The sequence below is a fragment of the Uloborus diversus genome, chromosome 3, assembly GCF_026930045.1.
Source record: "Uloborus diversus isolate 005 chromosome 3, Udiv.v.3.1, whole genome shotgun sequence".
In the NCBI taxonomy this organism is placed as follows: Eukaryota; Metazoa; Arthropoda; class Arachnida; order Araneae; family Uloboridae; genus Uloborus; species Uloborus diversus.
Window position 1 is genome coordinate 149,336,550 of NC_072733.1, and position 20,065 is coordinate 149,356,614.

Below are 20,065 nucleotides of genomic sequence, written 5' to 3' on the forward strand. Positions count from 1 at the left end.
AGTTAGAACAAAACTGTAACAAGCAACTGCACTTGTTGACAGATAGAAATTGAATAAACTTCGTGAAAAAAAAAAGGCCAGAAAATGCTGTGGTTACACAAAAAACTAGTGTTGCCAAATGACATCTACATTTGGTTGGATGAGAAGTTTTCAAATCATTGTGTTATACTTAGCAGTTCATCAAAAAATTATTTACCTTTTATCAATTGATTCTTTTTTTTTAAATTTATCGAGACATTTTAAAACATTACTCAGACTATAGCGACTCTAACTCAGACAAGCTAGCTATTTCCCCATTTTTCAGCCTTGTGAAACTTATGTTACCATCACGAATCTGGCAACACTGGAAAGAACAACAACAGCGAACAGCGGTAAAATCGGCGCAAACTAACGCAGGTTTAAGGGTGTGAGAAATTCAATTTAATGAAAAACCTATTTCATGATCACCTATTCAATTTGAGAGCTCTACTAGCGTTTTTTAATGAATTTTAACATTGCTGCTCGATTGGGCGAACATGAAAAGCACTAAGAAAAAAGGGTGGGGGGAAAATTTCTTCATATACGCCGCCCTGACAGATACATCGTAGATGTTAAATTTCAACTTTAAAACACGTATAAGCCGCGGCTTATCAACCCGAAATTACGGTACATACATTTCAGTGCTTTTACCAAAAACTACCTCAATGGTTGACAATAGCATGACACAAGCTATTATACAGCTTGAAGATCTTGTGTTTAGCAAGGAGGACGTTTTATCCAAAAATTTTAGTTGAATGTGCAGCAGGGCTGGATGATGTATGAATTTTAATACTGCCACATATTGCTCTCCAGATATCGATATTTTTGATATATTTAGGTCATTCAATTCACCATTTTATGGGGGGGGGGGAGGGGTGAAAATAATATAAATGTAAGTATCTGCAACAGAGAAAAGCCATTGGCCACCTTGGTTAATAAATAATTTAGAAATTTATTCTAATAATAATAGCTACAACAGATGCCCATGTGTATGTGTGTGTGGAGGGGAGGCATGGGGCAGAATATACCATTGAAACTTTTAGAGAAGTTATTTAAAAGAATTTAAGCCTTTATTGGGGGTCACGTTTTTTGGGGAAAAAGGAGGGCTTGGCAAAATTGAGCGTGCCATTGCAGTTAGGGGGAATGGGCACTCTTAGTTACATCATCTCTTATACAACCAGAGAAGTTATTTTAAAAGGAGTTTAGTTTTCAATAGAAGGTTGCATTTTTGGGTTGAGGTGCGATGAAATTGAGGGGTGCCCTATATTATCTGTATATTAACATATAGTGCTATGTCCAAATTGTGTTATGACCAGACTTTTAAGCAGTTAGAAGAAAATTTATTGTAGGTACCTTTTTTTCTCCAGTCTAAATACGTAAGCCTCAGAAAGCAGGTCATGTAATGCAAGTATAACAGAAGCTTGGATTTATGTGCATTCATGGATGTCAAATTAAATTCCAAAAACTTTGTAATAAATTCACAGTATCTGTAATAAGAAACATTTATAAGTGTATTGTATTAAAAACACATACTAATAAATTAAAACATAGATAAATAAGTAGTTAACATTAACTTAAATGAGTTCAAAGATATAAAGATGCAATCAGTTTGATGACAATCATGTTGTACAGTAAACAAAAAATAACATTGGACCTTAAACATACACTTCAAAGCATTTCTGGAAGCACCAACTACAAAGGCTAGGCACAGGGTGTCAATGATTCAAATGAGTTTTTTTAATTATTGATTTAATATTTTATTTCAACCCCAGGAAATTTTCTTAAAAGTTCTAAATTTCAATACTTCTACCATTTTCTTGATAAACACATCTTCTTGTTTTTGATTTAGTCCCAATGGTTTATCCTCAGTGAAACAGTCTTTACTATTCAGGGTCTCTCTCCTTACTCAATCTGAAAATTCAAATTCTTAGTTTCAAGTGGTCAGCAGACATTAAGTTAGTAGCCACTTTTTATTATTTTTAGTGTCTACTTGATTCACACAGATCTTGCTTTTTTTTTTTGGTAAAAGCATTTAAGCAATGTAAAGGCACTAAACTAAAAAGTGGGCGTGAAGAAATTACTATTATACAGTTAAGCACCATTTATACATTTTTGAAGGACTGTATGGAAAAAACGTACAAATGAAAAAACGTATAATAGGTATAGGTTAATGTGTATTAGACTCTGTAGGGACCAATTTAAAAAAAAAACGTGTAATTGATAAAAACGTATAAAAGAGAAACATATAAACGGTGCTTCACTGTATATTGTACTCGCTCTTGATGATTGGTTTCAGTAGATGAAAATCACTGTTTTCTGATTGTTTGAGCCGCGTCTGGTTGCAAGACAAACCAAAAGACACCCTGAGTTTGAACACAGCAACATATAGTGTAGTTTCTAGATGAAAATAACCAATATACTACTTTCGCTTGCCTTGCTGCCAATAGTCTTGTTTGTATCAAGGTGATATCAATATATAAAATGATCGATTGAACAAGGAGCAAAAAATAATGTACATGAAATTTTGAAACAAATTTTAAAATAATAAAAACTAAAACAGAATCAAACAAAAAATTTCTATTTATGTAAGTTATCCTTTTTCTTTTCATTTCTATGTTTTTCTGTTAGGTTTTAATTCAGATCCATCTCTTGTTAGCATCCCGCAGTAGCCGGTGAGCATGTTGATAAATTGATAATTAATTTGATGTTTCTGTGGAACATTTCACTTTGTATTTCACTGAAAAAGATTTAACTTTCTTGAAAACAGTCCACATGCAAATAAAAAATATGCAATTTGACAGTCATGGAGCAACCCAATGCTTGAAATTTGTTCAGCATATTCATTATGGTCACCTTGTAATCACTCAGAAAATGGACAACATTTTTTAAGGAAAACCCAAAGTGTTTTTTTCTAGACTCAAATTCTTTATTCTCATTTGCTTGTGGATATCCATACTAAGAGTCCTCTTTCAACTTGGCTTTAGATAAACTTGGAGACTTTTTGCACTTGGTCTATGAATTAAACACTGAATTTTCTTTTTCCTTTTTTTTAATGACAAATGTACATGAAAAGCAAAGAAATCTAAAAAAAAGATAAAATGTAAAACTATGACAATAAATACAAAAATTAATGTGTAAATATTTATTTCTTTGGAACAATTTCTTTAATAAATGGTGTGAAAATTGTCTGATGGAAAAAAAAGTAAAATAAATAAAATAAAACAAAATTCTTTCTATCAACGCACAAAAAGAAATATATTATAAACGGCACGAAAAAATGGTATTATTGAAACATCCCAATTTTTTATGTAACTACAGAGCAAATTCAAAGCTTTTCTTTAAACTCTTGAACGCATCGATAGAGTGTAAGTTCATATATTATTTGAGTAATCACATATCCTTGGCCAGGCAAACAAAAGGAAAATAGTTTGCCCATTACCACATTTGTCAAAATAACAGCAAAAAGCATCTTTTTGATTGCTCAAAAGATCTGATTTAAATTTTTAAAAATGAGATTATTTAAAATTTTTCAAAACAGAAAAACAAATCTTTTTTTTTTTCTTTTTTAAACTCTGGCTTGCTATCAGCATAAATGTATTTCTTATCTTCCTATATTTCATGGTATTTATAATCATGACTATAGGTATGGTTTAATTACTAACAAATAAATATTTGGAGCAATTTAATAAGAAAAACCAGTCAAATGTAAGCTTTGTGCAGAAGAACAATATTTTCATAAATTGTGTTTAAGAATTCTTTGGCATCAACTTTCTATCGGGCCACTTTCTTTTATTTTTTTGGTTGTGTTTATATTGTGTTTTCCTGAAAATGCAACCTAATCAAAAAACAAACCTTAGTATGGTTTTTCTGCATACTGGTTATATAAGCCCTATCCTTAAACAGGGTTCATACTTTAAAGGGAGAGAAAAAAAATGAAGCTCTTTTCAAGTACTTTTCAAAACAAGAGACCAAAACTATTTTTCAATGTACTACCACGCATTCATACTATAAATACTCCACACAGATTTCCTTGAATTTAAACATATACATTATAGGCGATAATGTAAAAAGTAAAAGAAAACATAATTGAATTTTCTATAACAAGAGGCACTTGGATAAAAGATCTACTGCATCGAAAGTTTTTCTAAAAAAGTCTGAAAAACTTGGTCATAAAGATGAGCAGATCACATGAGGTTCAGCATTGCAATCTTCACATTCAAAGTATATTTTCAAGAATCAACAAGCTTAGATTTAAAAACAAATATCCATGAATGCAGGACGAGTGTTTTGAACTTTCACGGAAAGGAACCAAAATATCCAATTTCAGTGGCGAAGCCAGAGAGGAGTCTTTGGGGTCACCTCCTCCCCAGAACACTTGGTTATAACATATATTTCCAATTCTAACGCAGATAAGAAGGTTATGACCAAAAGTTCACCTAAAAGCTAATTTCTGGCTGTGCCTACCTCCTAGGTTCTAAAATATTAGATTTGCACATCATTTAATAGTACACTAATTGTGAAATTTTATTCACATTCTTAGTGAATTCTGGTCAATGCTGTTTCTTCATTCATAAGAGGAGAATGTAGTGTGAATTTTCAATGCATAAAGAGCAATGAGTCAGTTAATTCAAAGATTGATAAAATTGATCTAATTTATGAAAAAAAGACTGGTAATTTTTAGAGGAATAAACATAAAAAGGATAAGTATTTTAATACAGGTGGAAATTTGGACTAAATGACTGACCACATTAAGCAATTAATAAAGCATGATCTATTCAGACACTTAATATTAAAATGATGTACTCAGCAAATGTTTTATAAGTTTAATACAAGATATTGATTTTTTTTCCAGAGAAAGCGAAGCTAAGATATTCTTTGACTAAAAGGACATGGCTCAGGAGATAATTGAGCAATCACTGTTTTCGTTGAGATATTTAACTTCAATTACAGTTTATTCAGTTAAAGGAAACTTTTCCACTTAGTTTTTATAACTTACTTATTTTCCTGCTTCCAGAGCTCAATTTGTTGACGAGTCACATTAAGGAATATATTACTTTCTGCTTCCAAAGCATCATATGTTTCAGTTTGGAGAACTATTTTATGTTAAGTTCAATTAAAAAGAATAAAGTATAAAAACAGCTGAAATAAAAAATTGTATCTGAGATTGTGTCGTATATTTAAATTTAATTCTATCTGTTGAAAAAACTACATTGATGAATTAAGATATGCTACATTACATCTATGAAAAAAAGTTGGGGAAAAAAAAGCAAAACAACATTTTTATCAAAAATGTATCAAATGATGCAAAACACTTTTGAAAAAAATATTTCGGGTAAGTCATAACACATTAAAAAAAATATTGAAAAATATATTTATCTTAGGAGTCAACGCAACAATACTTTAAATCAATACTATATTCAGAGCTTATAAAATGGATTGTGATATGCTGAAACCTACAGCTTTCAAACAGATATTTTGAAACATTGAACAGAAAATGAATTGTGTAAGCCCTGTTATAAGGAGAGTGAAATTTATGAAAAAGATATTGCACATTTAAGGATTTTACTAAATTTAGAAGGAAAAAAGCAATGGTGCATTAGGCCAGTGCTTCTCAACCTTTTTTACTTTGAGCACACTTAAGAAATTTTTAGATCAACGGGGTACACTTAACTTAATTTTGCATTGGCGATACATAAAAATGTTTTTTTTTTATATGAATAGAACAATTGTAACTAATTTAGTGTATTTAAATTTATTTAGAAAGTAGAAATATTTCGAATGTATTGAGGTTGTTAACCAACAACAAAACTATCTATATCAGATTTTACAGGAAAATTATGCTTGATATATTTTAAAACATTTCTTTCAAATATGTCATAAAAGTTCACACTGCAGTTAAACAATTTATCAAAAAATGTTCCAAGAAAGAAGCAAGCAAGAAATTAAAACCAAGCACCTAACTACTGTTAGACATTAATGAGACACTTGAGTCTACCTTGAGGAGAAAAGACGTTTGATATTCAGCTCTATGTAGGAAAGAGCCACACGAAGTTCTTTAGAGATGATCTCTTGCTGTGTTTTGTAAGTGTGAAGGCGTTCTGAGTTAGCAAGGAAGTTTTTGTAGTTGAAAATGATTGTAGCACATCAATAGCAAGACAAGAGATGGTGGGATACTCATTTTCAACCAGAAACCAAAATTTGTCTAGAGGCACTTTGCTCAACTCAAGTTCAAGAGTACGGTCGCTCCCGAGATCCATAAATTCTTCTCTCACCTTCAAAGAAAGTCTAACTGATACATCCGCAGACCAAGAGAATGGATGGCGAATCCAATTGCATACTGTTCGATGTTAGTGTCCTTGAATTAGTGCTTAAACTTGTCCTGAAGTATGACTAAATGTTCTGCCACCACATTCAGCAGCTTTTCTTTAACACATACCATGTTGATGGTCCGTTGGAACTTGTAAAATGTCCCACAATCTACTTCTCTTCACAGTTGAATTTCTAATTTGAATCAGTTTAGCTTGTCCACACATATAACCAAATTCTCTCCTTGTCCTTGCATTTACTGATTCTATTCGTTAAGATGTCCAAAAATGTCCGCCATGTACGCTAATATTTGTCTTGCAACAAACTGGCGTACTGCATTTCGTTTTTTAAAATACAAAAACCGTCGTACCTCGTCTTTCAATTCAATTCTTGATAGTTCCTTACCACATGAAAGCTCTTGAATCTCTGTATGAAGTAGAGAGTGGTGATCTGCCCCCATTTCTTCACAAAGTACGGAGAAAAGGCTAGAATAAAGCAGCCTCGATTTTATGCAATTTACGATTTTCACATCTTCTGCCAAGACTTCAGCTCATCAGGTAAGTTCTTTGACATGAGAGCTTCACGATGAAGGAAACAGTGTATGGTTTGAACACTTGGGTTACGATTTTTCACACTCCACAGGAACCCTATGATAGGTCCTGTCATTGCAGCAGCTCCGTCAGTGCAAACACTTGTGCAATTTGGCCACTGGATCCCATTGCTTTTTGAACATTCATCTGTAACGCGGAATATCTCATACCCGGTTGCAGGTTGAGGAAGTTCTTTGCAGAAAAGGTAAGGTTTTTTTATGCGTCCGTCATCAACAAAGCGCACAATGGCTATGAGTTGCGCACTGCTTCCGATGCCTGTTGATTCATGAACTTGAAATGAAATTTCTCAACCAATGTTGCTTATATGTCAACCGACATGTCATCAATTAGTCTCCTGATAGTGTGGTCAGAAAGTGAACTCTAACCACCTTCTCTGCTCCGGGTCCTAGCATGATCCAAGTGTCTTATTTGCAAAGAAAACTGCAATTTCTTTGCACGCTGGTAAAATAAGCGTTTTACTGATAGTGTGCGGATTTTTCATTTTGGCAATTAACCGTGCAACATCATAGCTAACCTCTTGAGCCATTTCAGAAACTTTTGTGCTGACTTTCATTAAGGAACTTCACTTCGAGTTCGCTTCCTGTAATCGTTTGAAGTAACCGATGTCTTTGCATAGGTCAGGGTTCATACTCTACTTGGATGAAAAAATTCCATGACTTTTCCAAGACTTTTTCATGACTTCATAAAAATTTTCATGACCTTGTTACAAGAAGGGAATAGTACTATTTAATATCAAATTTGCCAATTTTCAGAAAAAAGGCATAAGCAAAACTCCTACGTGAGTGCCACTACCTCATCAAAGCACTTGTAATTACAAAATTATCAGTGTACACCTAAAAAACTATTCTTATTTGTCTTCATTTCATAAATTTAAAATCTCAAAGCAAAATAAAAATACAGTGAATGGAATATAACGATTATTAAATATCTCTTAACTTTATTAACAGGCAGAATGATAATGAATGGGACAAAGGTTGAATGAGTTATTACTAAGTTTCAATAAGATTTGTTCAAAAGTTGCCTTTTAATGTCAACTGCGCATTTAACCATGCACATAATCTGACAGTATTTTCGTTTTTTAAAGAAAAGACACATTCTTTAGTAAATTCATGTTTCTAAACCAGATATTTGTTTAAAAAAAACTTTTGGTAGTGAATAAATTTTCTGATTCATAACTACTTGTTAACTCATTTGCACATTTTTAAATGCATATAAATTAATAAGTTCAGAAATTCCAGAACATTGTGTTTGATTCTTGACATTGAACATAGCAGTGAGTAGCAGGGATTAGTTTTGCGAGCTGCATGTTGGGTACTACTGTTTCCGAGTGTACTAGAATTCCCCTATTTCTGTATCCCAATACCTGACTAAAGATCTTCATTTTTTAAAATCTTCAACAATTTAAGATAAACTATGATAAGTTTAATAATAAAGTTTTTACAAGTGATGGAAAACTTGGATGCAATTGAAACGCATTTTTTGAGTTGGCGAAATCAAAAATGTGCAAGTTTGATTCTACAGAATATATAAGTACTGAAAATAATGGTAAATTAAAAATGAGTAATGTTCCAAGTGGTAAAATAACATTGTAAAAAAAGATGAGTGACTGCTACAGAAGTGGATACAATGAGATTTCAAAATTCAGACTTGTTTTTGGGATCGTTCAATTTTCCAGTTTTAATAGCTTTTATGTGCAATGCTGTTAAATCACTCAAGATTTCTAATGCTCTTTTAGCTACCGTTACGTTCTCTTTGGCCAGGACATTTTTCCATGACTTCAAATAAATTTCCATGACTTGGAAAAAAAATGTCAATTTTCCATGACTTTTCCAGGCCTGAAATTTGCTAATGGTTTTTCCATGACTTTCCAGGATTTCCATGACCCGTACGAACCCTGATAGGTAAGAAGGATGTTTAGTAGACAGGTGTCATATTAATTTGCTAAGGACCATCGCTTCATCTGAATGTTTTTCCCTGCAAATAAGACACTCAGGTCTTGGTGATTTTACATCTCTGATCCATGAAAAACCGAATGCCAGGTATTCTTCCATGTACCGCCTACTCAGCAACTTAGCTTTTTTACTTGAAGGTCCATCTGTATTAGTACAATCAGTCACAGACTTAGCAGCTGATGAGCCTTCTCTAACCAAGAATTTTTCCGTATCACATTCGTAATATAAGCAGATGTCTTGCGCCAAACAGAATAACACACTGAGAGTATGAAGACAAGCCAGAATGTCATTGCTGGTGAATTTAACTTGAATAATTTGTGTCTAAAATAAGTCAAAAAAATAAAGCCAACAGCAAACATAAGTTCGAAAAAATTTTTTTTTTTCTTTTTTGCTGATTTGCTTTTTATGGATCAACAAAAAAATCTTCAAAAGCAATACATGTCTAATAACGAATAAATACCTTTGTGCTGAAAATTAAGATAATCAATTAACCAACGTTTTGAAGAATAAAATTGCAAATTACTGCAGACACGCATTTCAATTTTATAAGGAACACCTTTTTCAATGCAAAGAATAGTGAGCTTCAGTTGACTTTTCATCCAGAAGCTCACAATTCTTTGCATTGAAAAAGGTATTCCTTGTAACATCAAAACACGTTTCTGCAGTAATTTGCAAATTTTGTGCTTCAAAAGTTGGTTAATTGATTTTAATATGTCTGATATTTGGCACAAACTCATGCAATAGGTAAAAGCAAAGGCAGCTGCACTCTCCACTTTTCTCTTAGAATTATTCAAACAGCAATCACCGTAAATCGCAGAACCAAGCTTTGAAAAACTACTGTAAAATGAAATTAGTATCCGAACTGGAAAAGAGAAAAACAAAGCTAAAGCTGGGGCTAAATTTCCATGGGGAGGACATGATCCCTGCTTGGGGGAGGGGGCGATACTCCCATTCGCGAAAGAATTAGAAAAAAAATTCCAATAAAAAAACATTCTGTATAATTAGTTGATTTTGTGGAAAATAGAATCGGTTTTCAAAAACTGAAAGTAATAGGATCATAAAAATTTTAAAAGGGGTGGGACAGAAAATCCTGCCTCTCCCCCTGTTGGGTATGATTGCACATAATCGACAGGGTGAATTGAGAAGTTACAGAATGATAGGAACACTATTCGGTTGTAACTTTAAAATAAAATACAAAATACCGTGGCACACCGGTTGCAAAGCACTGCATTAGGCTAAGGCAGAATTTAACATGCATGAGAATGCGATAAAGAAATTTTTTTTTTCTTTCTCATTTTTTTTCAGAATCAGTTTTTATTTAAGTTTCTTTCTGCTTCGGCAAAAAAAAAAAAAAAAACAATTTTCTCTTCATTGGTGGGCGACTACTTGGTTTTCATTCTTCTGACGAATTTGATTTTTTCTTATATCAGCCCCTCCCACCTCCCCTGATATACCATTCTTGACGATTGCATACTTAGGTAAAGTTTTCCATTCAAAGTCTGTCCTAAAATAGTTCACAGCTGATTTCTTTTCAGACAGTAGTTTATACCTCACAGCCTACATAGTAGCTCATGTACTTGACCTTTTATCAATAATACAAGAACATAACTTCATATCTACCTAATATGGACAGGACCGCAGAGAGCTAAGGTGGGTTAAGGAGTTCCCTCGTCTGTATGACCTGAGCTGCATCCCCCCATATAACAAGTCAAATTTAAACTACTCTGATTTTGAGCCGGGATCCCTTAAGGGATTGGCCCCAAGTTTCACACTAAGCTGACAGGGCCATTTGTCGGGCCTGGATATAGAAACATTTTTAGATAATATGCTTTTTTTTTGTTCTAAACCAGTGGTGTCCAATCTTTTCCCACCCAAGTGTTTTTCATTTGACGTCAGACGGCTGTGTTTTACATGAAAATACTATTTTATGTCAAGTTTCAATGAGGAAATACAATAGAAAACCTAAATATTCAAAGGAATATTCAATAAATTTAAAAACATTTGATAATTGCCACCTTATCCCAAAAAATTGATGAAAGCTGCAGTGTAAGTGGAAAAATAAAGCAACTAATAAATTATTCCAACTTTTTATGTACCACTAAAATGCTCAGGGACTTTTAAAAAATGCCAAATCTTAAGCAGAAATTAGAAATAATTTTAATTTAGAAAACAATTATCTCACAGAACATAAAATGACAGAAACAAAACACACATAAATTATGAGAAATGTATGCAGCTAGAAATAAGAAAGAAAAATTTTGAATACAAAAACAATACTACGAGGTCATTCTCCAGAAAACGTACCGACTTTTGAACAATAATATTTTTCAATTTTGAAACCTTTAGCTTTCTTTTTTTTTCTATTCTTACATGAAAGTGTTACCTATTAGACGTAATCATAAACAATGGCAGCTAAGTTCCAATTATTTTACGTATAAATAAAAAAATTAAAAACTGCCTTGTTCATGGAAATAATAAAAAAAGAAAAAACTTTTAATGTTTAAAAATTGAGGCCAATTTAATATCAAAGTAGTAATTTTGTTAATTGTGCAAACAATGAGCTAGTTTAATGATTAGTTTAAATCTAATACTATTAAGCTCTCTTAATTAAAGTACAGCTTAATTTTTATTTATCCTTTTAGTTCAAATGTGTATTAAAAAATAATATTTAGTAAATTTGAGAACATACTGGCAGTTTATAATTTTGTTATAAGGCCTAATATTGGTGTGTATTTCCCCTCCATCCTTTATTTTCACCCCAGAAATAATGACATAGATAAGGTCTGTCACAGAGGTGAGAATTTTTCATTGATATAGGCTAAATGGATGCATTTTTCAGGGAAATATTTTTTTTTTTCATTGAAACAGTCTGCACACGTTAAACATATGAAAATATGTTCAATTCTATTTCTACATTAATTGACATCCCTGAAATTCAAGTTCACTGGGGTGAGAGTTCACAATAACCACAATTAGTTTTTCAAACAAAATCTATCTCCTTGTTTTTCGAAAAAATCTCACAACTTCTTCATGGCTGAAAATAAAGGGGGCTCACTTGTATCATGGAAAATAAAATGTGATGTCATTACTGCCACGTGTAAATGAGAAATGGCATTTTGTGTTTTGGTAGCGGAAGTGAGAATTTATTGTGTGACATGATTTCTTATCCTGCTAAAGCAAACTCAAACACAATATTAAACAAATAAATATACTTAAACAATTAGTATCTGAGATACTTGTGAAAGGAATAATAAATAAGTATATACTTTTAATTAAACAAGTTATTAAGTAACATAAACAGTCACACCAGGTGTGTGATATGCCAGGGAAGTGAGAATTCACATGTTGTGATTCAAAAATATATTCAAATAAAAATTATTATTAAAAAATCGTTAGCAGGTTTAAATAGATAAATTTTTGATGAAATTAAAAAGCATTGTTAAATGAATTGTTCCTTAACGTTTTTACAGTAAAAGGCGTGTGGCAGAAAAGTTAACACTTTTTGAAGAATGACCCTACAATTAAATATTGAAAACAACAAGTTCAATATGGTTTGAATATTTATATCATCATAACGCTACTTTGTCTAAATCAAACATACTCTACTCCTTATTCTATAGCAGTGACAATCCGCAGTCCACAGGTCACTAGCAAAACTTGTTTTTCAAACTAAACGAAAACATAATTTAAAACTTTATATTATCTCCCTCAAAATTGAAGCATATATATAATTTGATCAAGTGGGCCTGCAAGTACTTCCATAATAAAAGTATGGCCTTTTATTAAAATAAGGCTGAAGACCACTGTTCTATAGCAACCAAGGAGAAAATTTTACCGAAAGGATACTATCATGAAGATTATAAATTTGTGATACATCTGTAGCATTCTCATTCGGCTGAGGAAAAATAGACGGCGTGGTGGTTGTGTCTTGTTGCATATCTGAAGTCATTGCTTTCAAACCTGCAAATAAAATAAAGAATGTTAAAGTAAAACTGCAGTAAAATGTCTGAAATTCAGAATTCTTAGAACTTAGGCATGTCCAAATTTTGGAATATAACTGTTTCATTCCATTTTCAACACCTTTACAATTATCTCTGAAAGTAATTAACAACTCCCTCCAGGAAAGCTAGAAAATTGCACTCAGGAAGGATGGGCAGAGTAAAAAAAGGCTTGGTTTTTCTTCGCAAGTTTTGCAACGCAGATAACTGCTTAGTCTTTTGTTTGGAATTTCTTGCAACTGGAGATCACTTAGATTTTACCATCCAATTTGAAACCAGCAAAACTTAGTTTGACACACACAAACAGCAAGAGTTCTATTCACTGCCTAAAAAAAAATCGGCCAAAATTTCAGAAAAAACTGGTTAAGTGAACAAAAGTTGCTTCTTTATCACAGAAAAATAGTGTTTCATACAATGAATCCCTGCTTATGTTGGAGTTCTGGGAAATGAGGCAGTGGATTTGCTTGCGAAAGGGGGAGGTGTTCTTCCTACTACCATTTCTGGTGAACTCTTCCTCCAAGGTTTTCTCTATCCATAAGGTCGGCGCAAATTCTTCTTGAAGAGTCCGCTCCCCCCCCCCCCCCCCCCACACACACAACTGGTATGCCGGTAAACACCCTGGCATATCTCTCTACAAAGAGGGCCCAAGATCTGCAGATTTCCTTGGCCAGATTATATAGAGGCCATACCAAATGCATGAAATTATTACTACCAAACGGCATGACCTGAAGGGTCATGAATATCGACAAAATCCTAGGTTTAGGCCAATTTGCGTTAGATATGAACTCGGGTCAAGTGGTTTGACTGCATAGGCCCTAGTTCGGCAGCAATGGGTGTCCACAGTTGCTAGTTTAGCTTCAGAAAAGCAATGGTTTTCCTTTGAAATTAAACTTTTTTATTCTTTTCTTGCTATTGCATTATTACCCAACTGAATGCATTCACAATATGGAATAAATCCCCCAGCTCCTTAGTTGTACTAACAAGCGACTCGGAAGATGTTAGAAGATCAAATATTGTGCCAAAGCTTCAAATTCCAAGGAAAACACTACTGCAGTTCTGGAGCCAACAAGCAAATTCAGCCTCTCCTTGCAACCGAACTAGAGCCTGTGCACTAAAATTATTTTACCTGGGCTCATATCTAGTACAAATGGATCAAAAATCCAGAATTTTATCCAGATTTATGACCCTCAAGTGTTTGCTGCCTAAACCAGACCTAGTTCCAAGAACTGTATAACAATTTCATTGTAATTCGAAACTTTAACCTGTAATAGGGGAGGTGAAAAAGTATGACGTAACAGGGGACCTGAGGTCTCAGAGACTGCTCTATTTGCCAATTTTAAAAAAATCATGCAATTATGATATATTCCTCTAATTTCCCACAGATGTTATTTGAACTTTTAGCAAGGTGAAAAAATATTTTTGAATCAAAATACCTATACCTTTTCCAAGAAAATTTTGCTAGAGTCTTAATATTTTTCGAGAAAATCATATGCTGTAGTAAATAATTATCTACTCGTAATAGAAACAAATCTATTATTTGTTAATGATTTCATTTTAGTTTTTTTTAGTTAGTCCTTACCCCAAAATCCACTTCAACCATTCTGAAATAACATTAACGGCAAATCTAATAGTCTCGCTAAAATAAACTTAACACTTAACATAAAAAATCTTCATATACAGCTAAAATTCTTGATTATCTTCTGCCAAGGTTCGCCGATATATATCAGTTGATATATATCATGATATATATAGATATTTATTTTGAAAATATCATGATATTTTCGATATTTTTTTTGTACTATGGTATTTTCAATATTAATTATATTAATCATTATAATATTGTTCATTTATTATTGAAAATAACCAAAAAGTTATATGATATATATTTATAATGTACTAATACATCATTAATATGATGAAGTAATATAGTGTTCCTTTTTTATTTTATATTGATATGTAACAATTTCAATACAGTTTATAAGTGCCAAGTTAAATATTAAACATTGGTCAGAAAAAAAGAAAATGTCTTATGACTGAACTGACTAATGCATATTTTTAATTTCTGAACTTTATAATTATGTAAAAGTAGCTAACAAAAGAAAAATGAGTAAAGCAGCTAATGCTAAATTTCCCTCAATCAAAACAGATAAAAATGTGAGATAAAATATTAATTCTAGTACGTATAAAAAATTAAAATTATGTATAATAACAGATGGTTCTCATAACTTTTCCATATTTTAATTTAAATAATATTCTATGTGATACCGTGATTTTTACTGGGCTTATGTAAGTAATCAGAGCATATGAATATATTAGTCAGCATCCAATATAATAACCAATATCAATATAAGTTATGCTATATTTTATTTTTATAACATTAAATTATCAAATTTTGCAAATGATTGTAAATTTTATTCACATAAAAATATCATTTAAAGTATCTAAATTTTTACATGGAATGTAAGACATTAATTTCTAAGTCTCTACTTATTATATTAATAATATAAGATAATAAAGAGTGGTTTGAGGATGTATTTACTACACTGGTGTAAGAAATTAAGAGAATTTTCAGATATGGTCAATTGTCTCCAGAACTACTCGGCCCATTTTAATGAAATTTAGTATGTACATACATTGAAACCCCCAATGCAAAACAAATAACAGTCCAAGATTTAAAATACACACGCATGATCATAAATAACACTTGTTAGAGTTAGATGGTATGAAACAGCGGTTGCAAAATTGAACAACAAAATGGGTTTAATGGGGGTATGGCCCCCTCTAACAAACCTATGTACCTTGCAGTGCGACACCATACTTGAAATGAAGTAGTTCATGGGATCCTGGGGCAATTGCTTCCACTGGTTTAACAACGCTGTACTCAGACTATGGATGGTCCCCGGAGAGGTGTTGCGAGTTGCTGTTGCTCTCCCGAGAGCGTCCTAAATATGCTCTATGGGATTGAAGTCTAGAGGTCTGCTTGGCTAAACCCTCCAGTGAATATCCTCCCCTTCCAAAAATTCGCTGACCAGAAGAGCTCTATGTGGCCTTGCGTTAACATCCATTAAAATTACCCCAGGGTTAACAGTACCTCTCAAGAGGTGAGCATAGGGCTCCAAGACCATATCTATATTCTTCGCAACTGTCAAAGAACCTCTCTCAAAGACATGGAGGGGTGTGCGGCCACCCAACATGATGTTTGTTCAGACCGTCAAACCACCACCGTCAAACTGGTAGATTTCGCGGATGTTGGAGGGCAGGTAGTGGGTTCCTGTTTCTATCCAATGAACGTAGGACAATAATAGTCGGTTAAGGTGAACCGTGAGTCACCATCTGCGCTCCAATAAACGCGAAATTGACCATTATGGATGAGGAGGTTTGACGGTCTGGGCAGGCATCATGTTGGATGGCTGCACGCCACTCCATGTCTTTGAGAGAGGCTCTGTTACAGTTGCAAGGTATAAGGATGTGGTCTTAGAGCCCTACGCTAACCTCTTGAGGGGCGCTGTTAGCCCTGAGTTAATTTTAATGGATGTTTACACAAGACCACATAGAGTTCTTCTGGTCGACTAATTTTCTGAACGGGAGGATATTCACAGGATAGATAGGTCAAGAAGATCTCTAGACTCCAATCCTATAGAGCATATCTGGGACGCTCTCGGGAGGGCAATAGCAACTCGCAATACCCCTTCGGGGACCATCTACAGCCTGAGTATAACGTGGTTGAACGAGTGGAAAAAATTTCCCTAGGATTTCGTCAACTGCTTCATTTCAAGTATGGAGTCACACTGCAAGGCCTATATGTTTGTTACAGGGACTCATATCCCCTACTAACCCATTTTTTTTGTTCAATTTTGCAACCGCTGTTTTATACCATCCGACTATAATGAGCGTTTCTTATGACCATGCATGTGTATTTTAAATTTTAGATGGCTATTTAGTGTGTATTGTTTCAATGTATACACATACCAAATTTCATTGAAATCGGTCCAGTAGTTCTGGAAATAATTGACCAACTCTGAAAATTCTCTTAATTTCTTACACCAGTGTATTTAAAGACTTTAGTTTGTGTTCACTGAAAATATCAGATATCTATCGAAATATCAATACATATCAAAATATCGGATATTTTCGAAAATATCATGATATTTTCAAACCCTGTCTTCTGCTGGCAGTAAAAAAAGAATAATAAATTTCGGAAAAACCCCCCCATAAGGAAAGTTTTTTAAATCCCTGACTACAAGAAAAGCCTCAAAGCAAAAAGCAAGAATTTTATTTGTTCACACTGAAGCAAAAAAGGGTAAAAAATATTTGTACTTGATAATTTCTTCATATTAATTAAAACAGAGCTTGCAGCAGACGTACTTAAAAAGTTTGAAATAATACACAAGGCCATCAATTTCACACACTCCTTTACTTTTTTGACCTTTCGACGCACACATGCATCTAGGGCAAGTTATATAAAAAGCATTCATAGTTTTTGTCTTTTGTACATTATCCCACTTAAAATTTTGCTATAATACAAATGAGGTTTTTTCTGAAAATTTTACAAATTTCATGTTTAAGTAGAATATATATATATATATATATTTGAGTTTGTAGTGGGGGGGGACACTACAAATTTCCGCCTCAGGTGTCACCCATGCTAAATACACCATTGAATAATTACAGTAGCATTTTAGTTTGTCTGTAAAATAGTTTGAATTAATAGAAAAAATACTTAAGGTTCTGCTTGTGTAACCAAGCGCCCAACAGTCAGATTCCTTTTTTTTAAAATGTTTTTCATATGCTTTTTAGAGCAAAAAAAAAAAAAAAAAAAAAAAGGTGCCCTTTTACAGTGCCGTCTCATGTGGTCTAATTAGTAACTATGGAAACTTTCTTTCATTTACAGGAATTAGGCTCTATTTCCTGTCAAAGAAAGAACTCACCACCTCTGCCTGCTATAAGGTAATCTTAAAAGATTTATACTAAAAGTAAGGGAGTTGTTGGATAAAAAGTATCCTATTATGCCTACAGATCAATTAGATATAAAATTACAAAATCACTTAATAGGATTGAAAGATTGAAAATTTATGAATGTACCTTCATCAATGCTTTTCACAGAGATACTTTCAAGCGAGCTCAGATTTAACTGCCCTTGTTTATTTCTTGATTTTACAAATGTCTGAATACTTTTACTTCCAAATGACAAAGCCAAGTCATCAGCCTACATAGAGATAAAATTTTCTTGAGCACTAAGTTTATATAGTAATAAATAGATAGTAATAGATAGAGGCAACATTAAAATGTCATCAAAAACTTAAAGAGTTCATATCAAATGATAAATCTAGGCATGAATTTAAAAAGTATTAATGTAATAATAAAAAATATTGTTTAATTATTTGGAAAAAACAGTAAATTGTTATTTCTGAATGCTGAAATGCATAATAATTGAATCAACTACTTTAAACTCATATATATTATCGGAATAGGCACAAACATTTTCCATTCACGCAATAATTAACACACAAACTGATTACAATTTTGATCAGACTTTTACTACATATGCCATTGTGAAAATGAAGAGAAAAAATACAGATTATGATTGTGTGAGCTGGTTAGGACTCGACCGATGCATCGGCCTGGCCGATGCATCGGCGCCGATGGTTCAACAATTTTGCCATCGGCATCGGCCGCCGATGCTAACTTGCAGGAAACATCGGCCCATCGGCCTTAACATACATCGAAAAGCCGATGGAATTGGCCGATGTTTTTGAAAAAAAAAAAGGACCTTTGTTGTTTTACTTTTTAATACAAAGTAAAGGGAGTTATTGTTTTCATATAAAGTTGTTTACTTAAATTTCAATATGAATTTCTTATTTAGTCACACCTGAAAGAGTTTTTAATACTGCATTCAGGTACCAAACAAGTTAATTATTGCGTTGTTTTTTGCGGCTGGATGTACGTGTGTATCTCTCATAAGTCATAACCCAAAAATGGTAAGCTGTAGAAGGCTAAAATTTTGCATGTGGGGTGTGCGTACGTTCCAGTTGTGCACTTCCCTTTTTTGTTTTCGATCGGGTGTTCTAAAAAGCCTATTTACTCATCTTTTGTGGCTATTTATTACTTATTTCAATGGAAAACTAATATAGCGTCTCAGACTGACGATCATTTGGTGATATGTTGCCGAATTGGAGATCATGGAAAAAACATTTGAGATGGCGAAACCGGTTCTGTTTCATTTTGTTAGATTCCCGTTGAACAGACGGTAATTTTTAATTTTTCGATATTTGTAATATGAATCACAGTAATGCATTCTTTTCTGTATCGCTTCGGCTGAATTAAAAGTTTGGGGCCCGTCGAAATGCATTTTGAGGCCCTATTTCTCTATCACAGAAGTTGTGAAACATTTATCATAAGCGTTTTTGTAACTCTTACGGTGCTCCTATGGTTATGGGGCTTCTCGCGCAATTGCAACATTTGCTATGTTTAAAATTCGCCACTGCACGTCAAAACAAACTCGGGTGCAAGTTTTAAAAGGGTTTTTCAGCTCAATGTTTATGATTGTTTTGAACTGTATTTTTTACGACTATTTTTTGCATTTCCGAGAACGCTTGCGTGCCCCTCATCCCGCTCCCTCAATTTCTGAAATTAAACTCTAGTTGTACTTCTTAGTTGCTTAAAACTAACACTATTCATAAAATTAGAGATATTTTTTTCAAGCTTTATCTATTGTTTAGGAAGAATTTAGAGCATTAATGTAAGAAATTGATTAAAGACGCTTTGAATGGTGACGTAATTCGGAAGTCAAAGGGAGTTTTGAATTTTTTCTTCGATAGTGCTGAAGTAGATTCAGAATCTCTCGAAGCGTTGGTGGTAGCGTTTCTGTACTAAAAAAATGAGGCCGAACTTGTGACCGAAGTTTAATGTTGTGAGTTACTCCAAAATCAGAGGGTGACCCTCGTAACCCACCCTCGTCGTTTCAAGTATTTCTTAAATAATTAGCGATTATTTATTTTGGTCGAGAAATGTCATTTTGCGTATTTCTTATACTTGTTTTACCTATATTTCGTAATGCGCCATCTTCTTTGCATCAATAATAGCGATCGATTTTTTTTCTGTTGTAAGTTACTATTTTTATGTATTTATATATTTATATAAAATCAATGAATGAGTTATTTTCGTTTTCATCATATTTTTA

At 33.1% G+C, this 20,065-nt stretch overlaps 1 protein-coding gene across 1 annotated transcript in view; it reads right to left on the reverse strand.

The window, feature by feature from the left end:
- LOC129218994 (DNA-directed RNA polymerase I subunit RPA49-like) overlaps nt 1-20,065 on the reverse strand; it is a 365,487-nt gene that overhangs the window by 28,490 nt on the left and 316,932 nt on the right. The window contains exons 7-10 of the mRNA XM_054853313.1: nt 17,968-18,091; nt 12,734-12,847; nt 5,015-5,111; nt 1,372-1,505 (exon numbers count right to left, since the gene is read on the reverse strand). Coding sequence (XP_054709288.1) covers nt 1,372-1,505; nt 5,015-5,111; nt 12,734-12,847; nt 17,968-18,091 — 469 coding nt within the window. The remainder of the gene's footprint in view (nt 1-1,371; nt 1,506-5,014; nt 5,112-12,733; nt 12,848-17,967; nt 18,092-20,065) is intronic.